This window comes from Drosophila hydei, unplaced genomic scaffold, assembly GCF_003285905.1.
Source record: "Drosophila hydei strain 15085-1641.00,03,60 unplaced genomic scaffold, DhydRS2 tig00008125-arrow-arrow-pilon, whole genome shotgun sequence".
Lineage (NCBI taxonomy): Eukaryota > Metazoa > Arthropoda > Insecta > Diptera > Drosophilidae > Drosophila > Drosophila hydei.
In genome coordinates, this window is record NW_022045835.1 from 20,073 (window position 1) to 37,359 (window position 17,287).

Here is a 17,287-nt window from a genome sequence, read left to right on the forward strand (position 1 = left end):
TCTCTCATTAACTTTTCGTGTGCCTCTCTGTCTCTTTCTGTCTATTATCTTTCTCTATTTCTGTCCCTCTCTCTCTATGCTATTGGCACTTTATTCCTCTCTCTCTCTTTGTGTCTTTCTTTTGATTACTTGTCTTTCTCTCTCTTTATTCATAATCACCTTAAGTCTTTCTCGCTCTCTGATTATATTTTTCTTATTTTTTCTCTTTTAATATTACTCTCTGTCTCTTTCACTCTGCTTTTTTCTCCCTCTTTTTTTCTCTTTATATCTCTTCGTTATCTTTAAATCTTTCTCTTTATCTTTCTCACTCCCTCAATTCCCGCTTAATCTCATTTTATATATCTCTCATTCTCACTCTCTATATCTTTCTCTCTTTTTTCTCTCGCTCTTTCTTCTCTCCCTCTTTCCATCTCTCCCTCTTTCCATCTCTCTCTCTTTCTCCCTCAATGTCTCTATTTCTCTGTCTGTCACTTTTTCCGTCATTTTCTCCCTTTCTTCCTCCCTCTCTTCTTCCTCTTCTCATCCAGCTCTCACTCTCATTTTCCCATATCAAGCAAAATGTCGCTCTCATCCAGGTATTAATTTAGATATTGATGTGGAATACTCCAGTTCTATTTGCAATCTTTCTGGATCTGCCTCACTTTCCCCCATTCCACTTGCGATCTGTGGCTTTGCCTCGCGTAGCGTCTAGTCTAGTCTTAATAAACATAGATATGTTACATGACTTATCATTTTCTGGCGCTGTTCAGTCGATAAATGTTATTAGAACCTTGTCTAAGACAACGTCATCGGCGCCGGCTACGACTTGGGCTTGCGGCACAGAAAACGTGCTGGATCAATTAGCAGATAGACAGATAGATGCTATGGTCGCCTATATATAGGCCACATATACAGCTATCCGCTCAGTTGTTTGGCTTGTGTTTTAGAGTTGGAGTTGGAAATGGCATCCACTAGCTACGATAGCAGTGAGAAGATCTGGTCGGGTCCCAAAGACAAGGAGTACTACGGACCCGACATGACCCTAGGAGAGGTGGCTATGCTCATACTTAAGCTGCATGCGGACACTGTGATGCAAGTCTTCGAGCCCACTGGGGAGGCTCTGACTGGAGCCCAACTGTATGAGCAGAGTCGCCGCTTGGCGCACGCTTTTCAGCATTTGAATCTGCATCGCGGCGATGTGGTTGGAATTTCGGCCAAGAACACCACCTACCTCACAGAGGTGGTTATTGCTGCTCTCCTAAGCGGCACGCCCATTAATCCTCTGCATCCGGACTTTGATAGGGGTAAGCGAGACTCAGAAGGGCTTTCACCTTCGGCTAGTGCAAATTCGAGTTTTGCAGAGACTGTTGCCTACATGTATGAAATAACCAAGCCCAAGGTCATCTTCTGCGACGTGGACAACTATGAGACCCTGGCCGCGGTCAAGGACAGCCTCAAGTTCAAGACGGAGCTCATTTTGCTGTGTGGAAAGCTGCCCGGAGTGCGTAATATACAGGACCTGCTAGAGGATGGCGCCCATGGCTACGATCCCAAGACGCTGTAGGTAGAGTTTAGCTTCGCTTTAGACCGTTCACTAATCCGTCTTCATAGCTATGCCTGTCCACATCTGTGCGGCGATGACACGGCCTTCATCATTAGCTCCTCGGGTGTAACCGGTTTGCCGAAGGGCGTCACGCGCTCGCATCGCAGTCTGTTAAATAATACCAAAATGTGAGTAAGGCTAGAGTTCCTCCCTGACAACAGCTAACCCTTTCTCCCTCTCTCTCTCTTTCCCTACTTAACACATATCTTACATACATGAGAATAGGGAGTAAGTTACCTCTCCTGCTCTCTCACTCTCTCTCTATATACAGAGTTATATCCCCTCTCTCGACCTGACCTATTCCACTTCCTACTTAAGTAAGTAGGCAGTGGGATCCCTCTCTGTCTTTAGCTGATGCACATTTCTACATCTCTCTCTTTCTCTCTCTCTCTCTCCCTCTCTTTCGCTCTCTCCTTTTTTAGCCCTCAATTGTTCACCGCGAAGACCGTGATATTCTGCATTAGTCCTCTGTACTGGGTCTCCTGCATATTTACTCTACTCGTCTCGCTGGTCAATGGCTGCAAGCGCATTATAACGAATAAGCCCTTCAGCGTCGAATATTTCGCTGAGGTCGTGTCCCGTTACCAGATTAGCTTCGTGATCACCGTGCCACATCATATGGCGCTGCTGGCTAAGAGCCAACGCATGGATCTGGTTGAGCAGCTGGAGTCGGTGCAATCGTTTGTCTGTAGCGGCTCCAAGCTTCCGCTGGGCATATGGCGTAGGCTGTATGAGCTGCTCGGCAGCCACAGATTCTCGGTGCTCTATGGACTCTCGGAAGTCGGAGGCGTTAGCAAAAATATTGGCGGCCCGCTGGGCTGCGAGGGCAAACTCTTGCGCAACATCCAAGTGCGCATTGTCGACGACAAGGGCTATGCATTGGGTCCCAATCAAACGGGCCACATACACATAAAGCTCAATCAGCGCTGGGGCGGCTACTACCACAATCCACAGGACACGCAGACGACGGTGTCCCCTGATGGCAAATGGCTGCTGACTGGCGATCACGGCTACTTTGACGACGAGGGCTGTCTGCACTTCCAGACTCGCGACACCGACGTCTTCAAGTACAATCACTTTCCCATCTACCCCAAGCAAATTGAGGACGTCATATTGCACTTGCCGGGCGTCCATGAGGTCGGCATCTTCGGTGTACCCGACGAAGTATCCACAAATCTAACAGCCTGCGCCGTGGTGCGTGAGCAGAACGAAGAGGGCCGAAAGCTCACAGCGGAACAGGTTCTTGAAATTGTGGCAGAGCACCTGGGTGAGGCCTACCAGCTCAAAGGTGGCGTCTACTTTGTTGACCAGCTGCCCAAGACGACGAACAATAAAATACAGAGACGTCGCATTCTCTCAGAGCTTAAGCTACAGTGTGGTATTACGCAGTTATAAAGAATACGATTTGCAATAAAGTGTGAAGTATTGATGAAGAAGAAGAGGTGTTTTAATTAGAGTTGAAGAGAACTTCATGCAGTGAGTATTCCGAAGGTGTTAAGGAAGGGGAAGCGAAGGTTTTCCGAGGGATCCTTATGGGTAAATCTGAATTCTCCCGCATATATCAATTAAAAGAAAAGAATTTGTAGACTATTTAGTCGTTCAAGAACAGCTGGCACTAGAAGTTCTGAGTTCTCATAGGAAGCTACAGTCAGAAGTAGTCAGAGACAGTCAGTCAGAGACTTCAGTAGAACTATGTAAATTGATAAGCGACTTCAATGGATGGTGCGTATAACTAGTTTATGAAGAGAGTTGGGTACATAATATATGAACTAATAACAAACTGAGATCTGTCAAGAAAGTCTGAACGAAATTCCGACGGTTCATGGTAGGAAAGAATTTCTCGGGACTCACAGGACTGAGATACTCCGAGGGATCGTAGCAACGTAGTAAAGCCTTAGCTTAACAGAGCTGCAAAAAATAATCTAAAAAATAGCAAAACTCTAAACGTTCTTAGAAAGAAAAGTTTCGTGTTTAGACACAGACTGTCTAGACTCTCTAAAGGTGTGTTCGTCGCGTAAGATTTATTTGTATACAGACGCCAGACGCGTATTCATGTTTCCCTGCTTAGAACTTGCATCAGCTTCCATTTCTGGTTCTGGCTCTGGTTCTGGTTCTGTTTGTGCTCCGTTAAGCCAGTTAATTGCATTAATTGATGAGTCATGAGGAGTGTTTCTGAAATGGAAACGTTTCCTAAGTCGAACACCTGTGGCAACGTCAGCATGAAGCCTAAATCAGCATCTATTTAAACAGAAGCTAAGTTGACAACGATAATCATTAAGACAAAAGCTGTGAAATCTGTCTGGAAACGTGTCGAAATAATTAGCACCTCGAGATATGTTTCCTATTTACGACGTGAAACGTATATAAAAACAATACCGAGACGCAATAAATCACTTAGTCGCAGATTCAATACACAGCCATCAAGATGGGCTCCTGTGAAGTCCACTACGATGCGGCGACACGCACCTGGCTGGGGCCACGCGGCAAGGAGTTCTACGGCCCCGAAATGACCCTGGGCGAAGTGACGATGCGCGTGCTCAATCTGAATGCGGACAAGATCTTACAGCATTGCGATATAACGGGCGTCCAGCTAACTGGCAGGCAGCTGGCGCAGCAGGGCTTGACCATAGAGAGGGCCTTCCGGCAGATGGGGCTACAGTGTGGCGACGTCATTGGCATTGCAGCTAATAACACCAGCTATCTAACGGGCGTCACCATAGCTGCGATGCTGTGTGGCACGCCCATCAATCCATTGCATCCCGACTTTGATCAGGGTAAGAAGCGTTTGCTCCAAAATGCCCCTACAAATTGCTCAAGTTTTGCTTTACTAGCAACCGTCAAGTACATGTTTGACATCACGGAGCCCAAGCTGATCTTTTGCGATGTGGAGAACTATGAGATTATTAAAGCTGTCAATGAAAAGCTGGCCAAGCCAGCCACGATCTACCTGGTGAATGGGCGCATAGAAGGCGTACTTGATGTGTGGGATCTTCTGAGGGAGGATCAGTTCATAGCGCCAGCTGCGTAAGTCTTGATTGCGAGTCTAAAGCAACACAGGTTGATGGTGTCTCCTCCTCCCTAGCTATGTGCCCTGCCCCAAGTTGAATGGCAATCACACGGCCTTCATCGTCTGCTCCTCGGGCACGACGGGCATGCCGAAGGGCGTCACACGCTCGCATCGCAGCCTCATTTGCAACTGCAAGAAGTAAGTGGAGCAGTATTAGCTGTAGCCCGGTTCATTCAACTCGCTTCTCTTTCGGACAGTCCCAACACCTACACCCGGGACACAGTCGTGCTCTCCTTCAGTCCGCTCTACTGGATCTCGGGCACCTACATGCTGTTGGCCAATCTACTCAATGGCTGCAAGCGCATCATCACACATCGGCCGTACAGCGTGGAGTACCTGCTGGAGATTGTCCAACGGCATCAGGTGACCTTCCTCTTCCTTGCCTCCCATCAGATAGCGCTGCTGTCCAAGTGCCAGAACGACTTGCCCAAGATTCGGGCGCAATTGGAGTCTGTGCAGGTGCTCATTGGAGCTGGCTCCAAGGTGTGCAAGGCCGTCTCACAGCGCATGTACGATCTGATAGGCAACATGCGCTTCGTGGTGGGCTACGGCCTGTCTGAGATGGGCGGCATTAGCAAGAACCTCGGCGGTCCCCTGGGCAGCGAGGGCAAGGTCATGCGCAACGTGGAGCTGCGCGTGCTGGACAAGCTGCGCATGCCGCTGGGCATCAATGAAGTTGGCATCATCTACGGCCACTTGCGCTACGAATGGGCGGGCTACTACCGCAATCCGGAGGCCACCAAGCGAGCCCTCAGTCCCGATGGCCAGTGGCTGAGAACTGGAGACATCGGCTATCTCGACAGCGAGGGCTATCTCTATATACTGACGCGCGACACCGATGTCTTCAAGTACAACAACTTTCAGATCTATCCGGAGCAGATCGAAGAGTTCATCCTAAGGCTGCCAGGCGTCAGCGAGGCCTGCGTCTTTGGCGTGCCCGACGAGGTCTCCAGCAATCTGACAGCCTGCGCCGTGGTGCGCACCCCCGATGAGGAGGGCAGGAAACTGACAGCGGATCAACTGCGAAATATTGTCGAACGATATCTAAGTTCGGCCTATCACATAAGAGGCGGTATCTACTTTGTCGACTCACTGCCCAAAACCTCCAACGACAAGCTGCAGCGTCGCAAGGTGCCTCAAATGGTCAAGAGCCTAGGCATAGCTGCCGAATAGCATTATGTCATCTGACTATATAACTGTATAACTACATATTTAGATTAAGTAAAGAGCTGGAACTAAACTGCTTTATACAGCAGTCAGCTTAGTAAATGTGATCGGCTGTTGACTAATTTTCTTACTGGCAAAGAGCTGCAACTGTGCAGATCGAGGCTTGAGGCTTGAAGGCAGGAAGCCAGTCCTGATGGCAGAGGGTTGGAGCTGAGCAGGCTTCAAGTGCTTGTCACTATAATAGCAGTTCCACTGTGGATTATGAGACAAATATGATGAAGTTGAAGTCAAGCTGGTTTTGTGTGCTGATCAGAGAAGATCGATAGATCGATAGCAAAGTTTCACAGAGATAGAAATTTTGAATTGTTTTGAGTTACTGCTCAATTATTAAGAGCTTCTTTGATCTAGCATAGAGTTAGAGCTTAAAGACTTGAGTGTAGTTGGCATAAAGTGTGCGATCTCTTTTCTTGGATGGTTTCTGATCTATTGACTTAGCATAGGTCATAGCTCTATCAACTCAAACAGCTCAGTAAATATAAAGATACATTTTAATTACCTAATCAACTCTTCTATGAGCATTACTTCACTTAAAGATCTATAGTTAAAGAAGCCTTAAACACGTTCAACTAGTATATGAAAAAATTAAGAAAAAAAACTAAATGCAATTAACTCATTCAATATTTATCAAGTGAAGTTCCTCTATAAGAAATTATCACTTGGAAAAATCTTTATGTAAAACCTTCACAAAAAATCAATCTCAAATAGAGTTGGCTATAAGTAAGCATAGATCCCGACAAGACTTGCTAATAGATCAACATAAACAGGCCAGATCAAGATTTAAATTGAGCATCTGTAAGAATTACCCCAAGAAAAAATTATTCAAAATTGTGGAAAGACTTTCAAAGAGTTAAGTAAAACCAGTGTCTAAAATTAAGATAAATTCTGATCAATTTTCATGTTGCTCTTCGCTTCGATCTGCTAGAAAATTTCATGCAATTATCATAGACTTTGTCACACTGTGAGTGCAAACTAATGCCAGGGATTCAATGAATTTTAATAGAGATTGAAATTGTAAATGCAATGACCCCACAACTTGCCTAGTCTGGCCTGTCCTGTCCTGGCCTGGCCTGGCACAACTAACTGACTGACTGCAATTGCTGTTGGCCAACAACGATGCCAATGACAAGCAATTTGTTATTTGTGGCACTCCTGTGGCTGGGGCCACTGTGCTGCAGTAAGTGCGAAGGCAAAACAGAAAAAAAAAAAAACAGAGTAAAAGAAGTGCAGGCCAGTAAAATGAATTGAGAAATTAAAATTGCAATATGCAATACATATTTTATTGTATATGGCATGCGACACGCCCTGTCCTGCTGTCGTCCATTGAGGTTAACATTTGGACATTTGACAAATGCCAAATGGCAAATGAAATGCTGGCCGAAAACACGATTCAATTTGCGTAGCTCCATGGCAAGCCATGTCCGGGGCTAACCTAACTGGCGACAAGGACTAAAACAGTTAACTAAGCCCGGCCCAATACGCTCTTGGCCCAAAAACCGAAAGCATTGTGCAACTAATGCGGATTATCCCCGGGGCTTTGCAAACTGCACCCGAAGGTGTAAATTTTCTCTGCCTGGGATTTGCATGGACAATGCGAATCGAGTGCATGACTGCTACTAAGCCTTGGCTCAAACACACATTTGCCCTAAAAATACAAGAATTTAAATAATTTTTAGCCCATTTGGACTATTTGACATCCGCCTCAACCTTTGCTGCTCTGCGAAAAGAACTTTTTGGAAAACTGTTTGAATATTTTCTTAAATTGCAAATTGCAAACAAAAATTCTTGGACTGTTCAAATTTTTAACTTTGGTTAGCAGAGGGAATCCGAAGACCCAAAGCCGACAGAGTGAAGTCTACCTGACTAGCAGTTATCCTGTATACTTGAATGGGAGTTACTGGAAGATCTTCTAAATGGAAAATAAATTAATTTGCCTCTACTTAAAGAACAGCTATATTATTATATTATTTATTATTTTTTGTATATTATTTAGTATGTTTAACTGCTAAAGATCTCGAGCTATGCTTTAGCTAAAGGAAAAGGTAATCGCTGCTTTAAAAGTGATGTATTCCTTAGAAATATATACTTCAGACTCAGCTACATACCAAATGCGCAAGCTCAGTCTCCTATAGTTCTCGAGTTATAGACATATAAGTGATAATATACACAGAGATAAATGCTATAGGTATGCCAAGAGTGTGGTATTATTTACTAAAGCATATTTAATGATAACCTAGAGTTTAAATCTTATGTCTCTGACTCTTAAAGTTCTCCAGCTATGCCTAAGATATGTTACAAACTTTTAGTATTAGCTCTCGAGCTATGTTTAGGTATATCTTAAGGCAATAGCAATATAAAAAAATTATTTTTTTTATATATGTATACACAGCGAGTAACTAGATACCAAATTTGTTAGCTCTAGCACTTAGAGTTCTCGAGTAAAACAAAAAAGAAGTCTTAGAAGTCTTAGAAGTCTTACTCTTCTACTTAAGCTTATACTTCTTACACTTAACTACTTAAGCATTCACATATGCTTCTGCACTTGCTGCTACCAAATCGATATGCCCCATTTCCCCACTCGATTTAGCCAAAGTCTAAAAAAAGGCAAACCAAATTCGTTGTCTGTGGCTGCACTTGCTTCGGCTTCGGCTTCGGCTTGCTGGCTACATTTATTAAATTGAGGTCTGATTGCAGAATAAAAACCGATTTGCCGCAATAAAAACTGTTATGCCATTGTTCAAATGCAATTTACCGTTGCAACTCACACTCAATATATATATTTATAAAACTATCTGCAATGCTTGGCATTTAGAAGTTGAATGCAAAGTAATATTTCGAATGCCTTGTCAAAGCACATCGATTGAAATTCTGCGAATTGCATTACTTTTCATACCACAAAGTGAAGCTACTTTGCTCTCTCCCACTCCCTTTATCTTTCTCTTTCTGTTTGTGCAACATTCTGACTGGCTAAATCAAAGCAAACATTTTTGTCACGTTTTTTTCTTCTGTGCCAAATTCCTCGAAGTGCAAAACTAAACCTGCAAATGAAATTTAATTATTTATGCCACAGTTGCAGGCCGCAAAGACACTTGCATTGTGGCAGCAACTACAGTAAAACTACAGTAAATTAGTATTGAGATATTAAGTTGAAACTAAAGTGAAACTTAAGAATTTGAGTTATGAGACAGATGAGATATACCTATAGATATATATCATTTATATATATACGGATCTGTTCAGAAAGTGTGTTTAAAACATAATGAAGTTAGACTAAAGTTAAATATATTTTTTATGATTTTCTTAATAGTCACTACTATTTTTATGAACAGCTATATGATGAGAACTTTTCGTTCTTATGTCTTCAACTGCTCATGTGCCCAAGTTTGTAAAGAAAAATTATAAATAAAATTTAAATTAATAAAATTTTAAATTATCTTAATATTTGTTTCATATGCATTTCAAAATATTGTGTTTGTCTTTAGACTTTGTTGTCCAACATTTTGCACTACTATTTTTATGAACACAGTTGTATATATCGATAGCCGGTAGAAGTAACGGCAACTTTGACTGCAGACAGGCTACGCATATGCGACTTTCGATTATTTGGTACTCATTTCCCAGACCTATGCCGACAAGTTCAACTTTTCTGAATACACAGCATTGTTTTTGATTTTTGTCTATTCCCAAAAATGGCGCTAAGAAACTGTATCAAAATGTTGGCCAAAACAAGTGACTAATAATTTTTTTAAGTGTTGTGAGAATTGGACCAAACATTAACAAGTCTAAGGTATGTCTTGGGCGTAACTTGAAGCGAGCAAAATATTTTAAAATAAAATACAAAATTGGCGAAACTTTTCGAACAGATCTCACAGTTAGATGACATATGCAAAGGCAACTTAAAAGTGGAGAAAATGAATATTAAAGTCATCTATAAAATTGTACATATATACACATATACATACATATTTCAACTACTCTTAAATTACCTTTACTTGCTTTTACTTTATTACAATTTTTATGTAATTTGTTTTGTTTTCACCAAATCAAAGAGCCACGAAAATATTATTTCTACCATTGCTTACATTTTACAAACGAATTGTATACAAAAAACATATATAACAAATAACATTTTTGCCTTACACATGTGTGTGCGTGTGTGGTGCATGCAACAAATATTTGTTCAAAATGCAAACAAAGGAAAACAACAAAAATCAAAAATTAATGCATACAAAAGCGAAAAAAATATTAAAGCAACATGTGTGAAGCTGGAATTGAGCTTAAGCGACTACACAATGCCTGTTCATGAGAGAAACAATTTAAAAATGAGAATTTCTAGATTTGATGTGTCCAGAAGAGCAGCTACTAGTAGCTCCTGGCTATAGAGCAATCTCAATACTGAACTAGCTTGGAAACTTGATGAGCTCAACACTGAAACTTGAAGCCAAATGAGTTTGAGTTGTTTTCAACTTGCCACGCCCCCATTAAGTACATAAAATATCTGATCAGTCTCAAGAGCAAGTTTCGTCTCTCACGTCACGTCTCTCAAATATTGAAGTTCTCTCGATAAAACTTTTAGGTGTACAAAGATACAAAGAATTCTGCAATTTGCCTTGCCTCAAAGCAGACTAAGCTATAAAGAGAGACAGAGAGAGAGAGAGAGAGATCTATACATTTCGAACTAATACGCTCGCTTTGCACTGCATGAACAAGCATCAGAGGAAAAACACTTTAAAGTTTCATCAAGGATTTCCGTAACATATGAAATATTGTAAGCAGCAGAGAAAAACATAAGCTCGTTGGCTGTACCAAAGGAACAAAAAAAAAATAGAACAACAACAATAACAACAACAACAACAACATAGAGAGGGAAAGAGCTGTTGAAAATGATTACAATATGAATTTTGGTAGCAAGTTTTATAATTAAACAAGCATAAAATGCGGCAGGGTTGATCAGCTCAAGAGGGCGAGCTCAAGAGGGCGAGCGAGAAAGACTGTGAGAGAGTGAGTGAGCGAGTGAGCGAGCTAGCTAGTGCGACCCGCACACAGCCACACACATGTCCTGTGCGCCTTCGAGCGTGTCCTGTAGCGCACATCTGCCGTGCGTTGATTTCTGCAGGCACGCGGGGTTGCAACGAGGTGTGCTCAAAGTGGTGGAAATTATGACTGCAAACAAGAACAGAACTGAAGCAGAAGAAGAAGACGCAGAGTAGCTCGAATAACCGTTACTATTTAACCTAGCTGAACTTATCAATGCCTTCAGTCATCCCTGTGGGAGTTACATTCGCCAGGAATTTATGCTGTCCATGACAAGCGGCACAACAACTTTGGGAATACGAGCATGTGCTGCGCGTCCTACCTGATATATATTTCAACACACACCCATACACACACACACACACAGAGCGCCACACACAACTACAGAGACGCGCCTATGTGACCCAGTTGGCAACTGAACGTTCGCCACATTCAAATCAATTTCAAGTTCATGCAATTTTAATGCCACTTGGTCAGGTGAAAATGGATGGGTGGCATGGGTGGCTCGGGGGGCATGGCAGGTGTTGGGTGCTGTGCTACGTGCAGCTGACTTGCGGCCAGTGCTCCTCCCCGACAGCCCACACAAGGCATGGCCAACTATCAGTGCCAAGCTGCGTGGTTAACAGCTGCTGCGCCGGACAGCACATATTCATGTAGCTGGGCCATACACTGAGCGAAAATACTATGAAGACTTATAGAAGACCTAAATGCAAAGCAAACTGTATCTGTATCTGTATCTGTATCTGTATCTGTATCTGTATCTGTATCTGTATCTGTCTGTATCTGTATCTGTATCTGTATCTGTATCTGTATCTGTATCTGTATCTGTATCTGTATCTGTATCTGTATCTGATCTGTATCTGTATCTGTATCTGTATCTGTATCTGTATCTGTATCTGTATCTGTATCTGTATCTGTATCTGTATCTGTATCTGTATCTGTATCTGTATCTGTATCTGTATCTGTATCTGTATCTGTATCTGTATCTGTATCTGTATCTGTATCTGTATCTGTATCTGTATCTGTATCTGTATCTGTATCTGTATCTGTATCTGTATCTGTATCTGTATCTGTATCTGTATCTGTATCTGTATCTGTATCTGTATCTGTATCTGTATCTGTATCTGTATCTGTATCTGTATCTGTATCTGTATCTGTATCTGTATCTGTATCTGTATCTGTATCTGTATCTGTATCTGTATCTGTATCTGTATCTGTATCTGTATCTGTATCTGTATCTGTATCTGTATCTGTATCTGTATCTGTATCTGTATCTGTATCTGTATCTGTATCTGTATCTGTATCGTATCTGTATCTGTATCTGTATCTGTATCTGTATCTGTATCTGTATCTGTATCTGTATCTGTATCTGTATCTGTATCTGTATCTGTATCTGTATCTGTATCTGTATCTGTATCTGTATCTGTATCTGTATCTGTATCTGTATCTGTATCTGTATCTGTATCTGTATCTGTATCTGTATCTGTATCTGTATCTGTATCTGTATCTGTATCTGTATCTGTATCTGTATCTGTATCTGTATCTGTATCTGTATCTGTATCTGTATCTGTATCTGTATCTGTATCTGTATCTGTATCTGTATCTGTATCTGTATCTGTATCTGTATCTGTATCTGTATCTGTATCTGTATCTGTATCTGTATCTGTATCTGTATCTGTATCTGTATCTGTATCTGTATCTGTATCTGTATCTGTATCTGTATCTGTATCTGTATCTGTATCTGTATCTGTATCTATCTGTATCTGTATCTGTATCTGTATCTGTATCTGTATCTGTATCTGTATCTGTATCTGTATCTGTATCTGTATCTGTATCTGTATCTGTATCTGTATCTGTATCTGTATCTGTATCTGTATCTGTATCTGTATCTGTATCTGTATCTGTATCTGTATCTGTATCTGTATCTGTATCTGTATCTGTATCTGTATCTGTATCTGTATCTGTATCTGTATCTGTATCTGTATCTGTATCTGTATCTGTATCTGTATCTGTATCTGTATCTGTATCTGTATCTGTATCTGTATCTGTATCTGTATCTGTATCTGTATCTGTATCTGTATCTGTATCTGTATCTTGATATGTATCTGTATCTAAATTTCTATCTATATTTATTTTTCTTAGTGTATGTATCTCTGGATCTGTGCACCTGTATCTGTATCTGTATCTGTGCGTTTGTCTGTTAATAAAATCTATATTAAAATATATTGTTGTTAGCCTAGATAGAAGCTGACAGACGCTACACCTTTATACCCATATTATATATATATATATATATATATATATATATATATATATATGGATTTGTCGATATTATTGGGTGCTCTTGCTGCTGCGGTTTTATCTGCCGCATGCGTTCGAGCGTGTGGCCCCAATGCCAATGAGGCATACATTTTTGATTTTAGGCACTTTTGATTGATGAATGAATTGGGCTTCGGCAGCCGAAAAACCTGCGGGCGTGCCACAAAAAGTGAGAGATAAACACATGAACACTCGAGCCAGACACAATAGATTAAAAGCACAAAAGCTTGCTACTTGGCTATGCTGATAAGACGAAGCACCAAGGACGAAGGACGCAGGACGACATTTGCTTTGGCAATCGAACGATTCGCCTCATTTCCGGTTAGATAAGCCGCCAAAGAAATGTCTGGCAATTGAATAGTTTTCAGTCAACTATAAAGTGAAGAGGCAGGAGGCAGGACAACGTCTTTGCCCAGCTGCGCATTTTAATTTCCTTTAACTTAAAGCCAAGACGAACGGCAACGGCAACGGCAATGGCTAAGGCGACCAAAACAAATGCAGGACGCGTGTCCTGTCTGCCCTGCTGCTGCCTGCTGCCTGCTGTTGCCACGCTTCGCAGCGCCCACACGTTTTGAGCGAAGGTATGTGACTAGATATATATATATAAATATATATATGTGTGTGTGTGTGTGTGTGTGTGTATGTCTACCACTTCCTGGTAGGCGTTACGTGCTGCCCGCCTGCCACACGCCACGTTGCAGTTGAGCGCCTTTTCGTAATGGCCCACTGGCTAATAGTTCACTTTTCATCGCTCCTAGCTGAAAGCGGGAGAGAAAAAAGAACATTTTATAAAAGCTGTACAGCAAAAGGAAAAAGTAGAATGGAAAATGCCATACGACTGCTACAAAATATCGCATTTTATGCTTAGCGAAGTTGCCTTTGCTTCTTCAAACATTATTTAAGCGGACGAGAGGACCTTTAAGTGAGCCAAGAAGCTGCCTGAAAAGCGCGCTGAGATGATCAGAACGGCGATTTATGACCAGAGTCTATGAAATGGAATATGTTTCGGCGGCGACTATAAATAGATCTTGATTAAAGTGAAAGCTCACATTAAGAGAGAGTGAAGTAAACGAGCGAATGTGAGAAGAAGATTATAGCAAACAAAGAAAGTGCTCGACTAGGAGATATCTGCACTGATGAGGACAGACAGGCGGATAGGGCTAGAGTGAATCAGGCACTTCGCTGAGTTTGTTAGACGTATTTGTAAATAAGTTCAATTTAGACTTACCTGCATTAACAGCTTTTCTCATGCATTCTGAAATATTGAAAGAAACACAAATTGATTAGTATTAAAAATTCTTAAAATTTACTTAATATTCAGTGCTTAAATAAATATTATTAAAAAGTTAGATATGGCATGGATTCATTATAAATTATGTAAATATACATATATAGCTATTTGCTGTATCATTTATGCATCTCAAAGAAACTGAAAACCTTTTTTATTTTATATTAAATTCATATTTATTTTTATTTCCAGCTTATTTTATTTTTTTCTTTACCCAAATTGCACTGCTGGTCCCTGCAAGCTCAGGCATATTATCTATATTTCCCCGAACTTCTCAAACCCCTTCAACATCGACACAATCAAATGGCTTCAATTAGCCACGAGTTGCTCTTAATTACATAGAACTTCTGACTCATGCATTAGAATCTCTTGAGTCTGCTATATACTCTGCCTTTATCTATCTCTCTCTCTCACTCCCTGAAGGACGCCTCATATAGACTCGAATTGAAGCACTTCTAATAAACTGCGCCCACCAGCCACAAGGACTCAGCTTTGCGTGAGCTAATCACGCGCGCATTGCGTAGGCGTTGGCGCGCTCACATTGTGGCCAGTGTCAAGGGCACTCCACAAAATTGAGCAGCACGCCCCACTGCCTGCCCGCTGTCCACTTGTCCCTCATGCGCTCTACTCATTAAACCTTGCAAATATTTACGAAAGTTTATTAAACCAAGCCGCAACAAACTTCAAATAAACAAATGTACACGAGTGGCTATAGATATATATGTATATATATTTATAAAAATATATATAATATACATATGTACACATATGTGTCTATATGTATGTGCTTAGCTGTCTTTCTGTCTGCCTGTCCATCTGTGTGGGGCACGAACTTTCGAGTCAGTGAAGCAAATAATACACAGAAAAGACACTCAGCAAGCGGGCGTAAGCGACTGCATAATACTCGCTCAGGCTACAAACACAACTCGGTTAAGTATTAAAATGTATATGGTTCTATATGCCACTCCTCTATGTACCACTATCTGTGACTTAATCCTCATCTAGCCTAAAGACTGCAACAAATATTTAATTAGCTCTGCTTAACACGCCCCCAAAGTGCACAGATATGTACCTAAATGTGTGTCTATATAGATGTATTTATCTGTCAATCTATAGACGAACTTAAGGTTTCTAATTCCAACTTTAGTTTCCCTATGCACAAAGCTAATATACTCTCCTTTGCAGCTTGTGAACGAGCATAAAATGTATCTGCGCTTATCACTGCGAGCATTTAAAAAGCTGAAGCTTAAAGCATAAACAAATATTTGTTATGTATCATATAGAAATATGTATATATAGATAGATATATGTTCAATGATTTCTGTTGTATTATTTTCTTCCTGTGCAGCGGTAAACGGAAAAACTCTCACATAAAAAATGCTTTTCAATGCATTTAATCACATGTGAATGCGAGTCAAGATAAGATAAGCCAACATATATAGATATGGTACACATACATATACAAATATATGTGTCAGCATAGGTGGTAAGAGTTACTTTGAGTTATGACTGACTCGAGGTTTGCTTTAGGCAAATATAAATAACGGGCAATTGGTGCGAGGTGAGATAATGACTCAAAGCAACTCGCATCAAGTTGCTTTGCAGCTGAATTGATATTTATATAAGTTGGAAAGAATATATATATAAAAAATAAATAATAAGGTCAAATTTATATAATCACTTTAATTGTATATTTTATTACTTCCTTATTTTCATTGAAAAAATAAATAAATAATTTTTTTATTCATTTTCTGAGTAGAATTGGAACTCTGAATGGAATGGAATGCCTTTATTCTATAGCAAACAATTTACAACACTGGATTTATACTGTATATAAGATTTATAATATATATAATCTATATACTTATAAATTTACTATATATAATATATGCTATAGCAGATAAATATACATTTTACAAGCAATTTAAGGCCTTTTAGCATCAAACTTCGTTTACCAACACTGTCTATGCTTCTTCAACTTCAGCTAAGACATGACTGAGCTAAGCGAAGGAAACTCTTATGTCTTAAATAGCCCAGGCTGTGCTAATCCGCTCGATAGTAAAGTGATTTAAACTAATGATTCGCTGTGGAATACCCTTAATGTAACTAAATTATGTAAGAAGCTTAATGTATATACGATATATCACTGCTGCACATCTGTTAACTGTTAACTGGTCGAAGGTCCATTACAAAAGCTTTATAAAATATCAATTAAGCTTTATAATCAGCGATAAGAATATATTTTAAACGTTCGTTAGTCTATAAATATTTAATAAGTTTTTTAGCTCCAAACGATTTTGCCGAAAAGAATGTGAGAAGAAAGAGTGAGGGGCAGGGGCAGAGAGAGAGAGAGAGGGAGAGAGAGGCGCATTTAAGTAGCTGCCAACATGGCGAGCGTCTAAATTATATGCCCCATTGCCACCAAATCAGCCCCAACTCCCCGCCTATATGCTCAGTGGCTCAGCTGGGCAGCTGCTCTGCAGGCAGCTACATTCAATTAATTTTACACGATGTAGCGAAAATCCAGCAAAAACAAAACTAACGATAATTTTACAACACTAGCAAGGGGCGAATTGGCGAGGCGGATGGGCAAGGGCCAGCGTGGCAGCGTGCAACAAAAACTTAAAGCGAAAAACTACGTTGTAATAACATTTTAACGATATTAGCACGAAAAATGTGGCCGGCTACACAAAAGCGGAAAGTGGAAAGCTTAACGATGCTAAACGAGTGCAGCGCGTACAAAGGAGAGAGTGGGACGGGCAGAGTGAGTTGG

The 17,287-nt window shown here is 40.9% G+C and overlaps 2 protein-coding genes across 2 annotated transcripts; both read left to right on the forward strand.

The window, feature by feature from the left end:
- The first annotated feature begins 920 nt into the window (after nucleotides 1-920).
- Nucleotides 921-2,977, forward strand: LOC111602130 (luciferin 4-monooxygenase). The gene is made up of 4 exons (XM_023319079.2): nucleotides 921-1,283; nucleotides 1,341-1,539; nucleotides 1,591-1,710; nucleotides 2,005-2,977. The coding sequence occupies exons 1-4, from the start codon at nucleotides 941-943 to the stop codon at nucleotides 2,975-2,977; spliced, it is 1,635 nt and encodes a 544-aa protein (XP_023174847.2). The 5' UTR covers nucleotides 921-940.
- Nucleotides 2,978-3,880: 903 nt separating this feature from the next.
- On the forward strand, nucleotides 3,881-5,869 carry LOC111602101 (probable 4-coumarate--CoA ligase 3). Its single transcript, XM_023319038.2, has 4 exons — nucleotides 3,881-4,356; nucleotides 4,414-4,606; nucleotides 4,665-4,787; nucleotides 4,847-5,869. Exons 1-4 carry the CDS (start codon nucleotides 4,008-4,010, stop codon nucleotides 5,820-5,822), a joined length of 1,641 nt encoding a protein of 546 aa, XP_023174806.1. The 5' UTR covers nucleotides 3,881-4,007; the 3' UTR covers nucleotides 5,823-5,869.
- The last annotated feature ends 11,418 nt before the right edge of the window (nucleotides 5,870-17,287 follow it).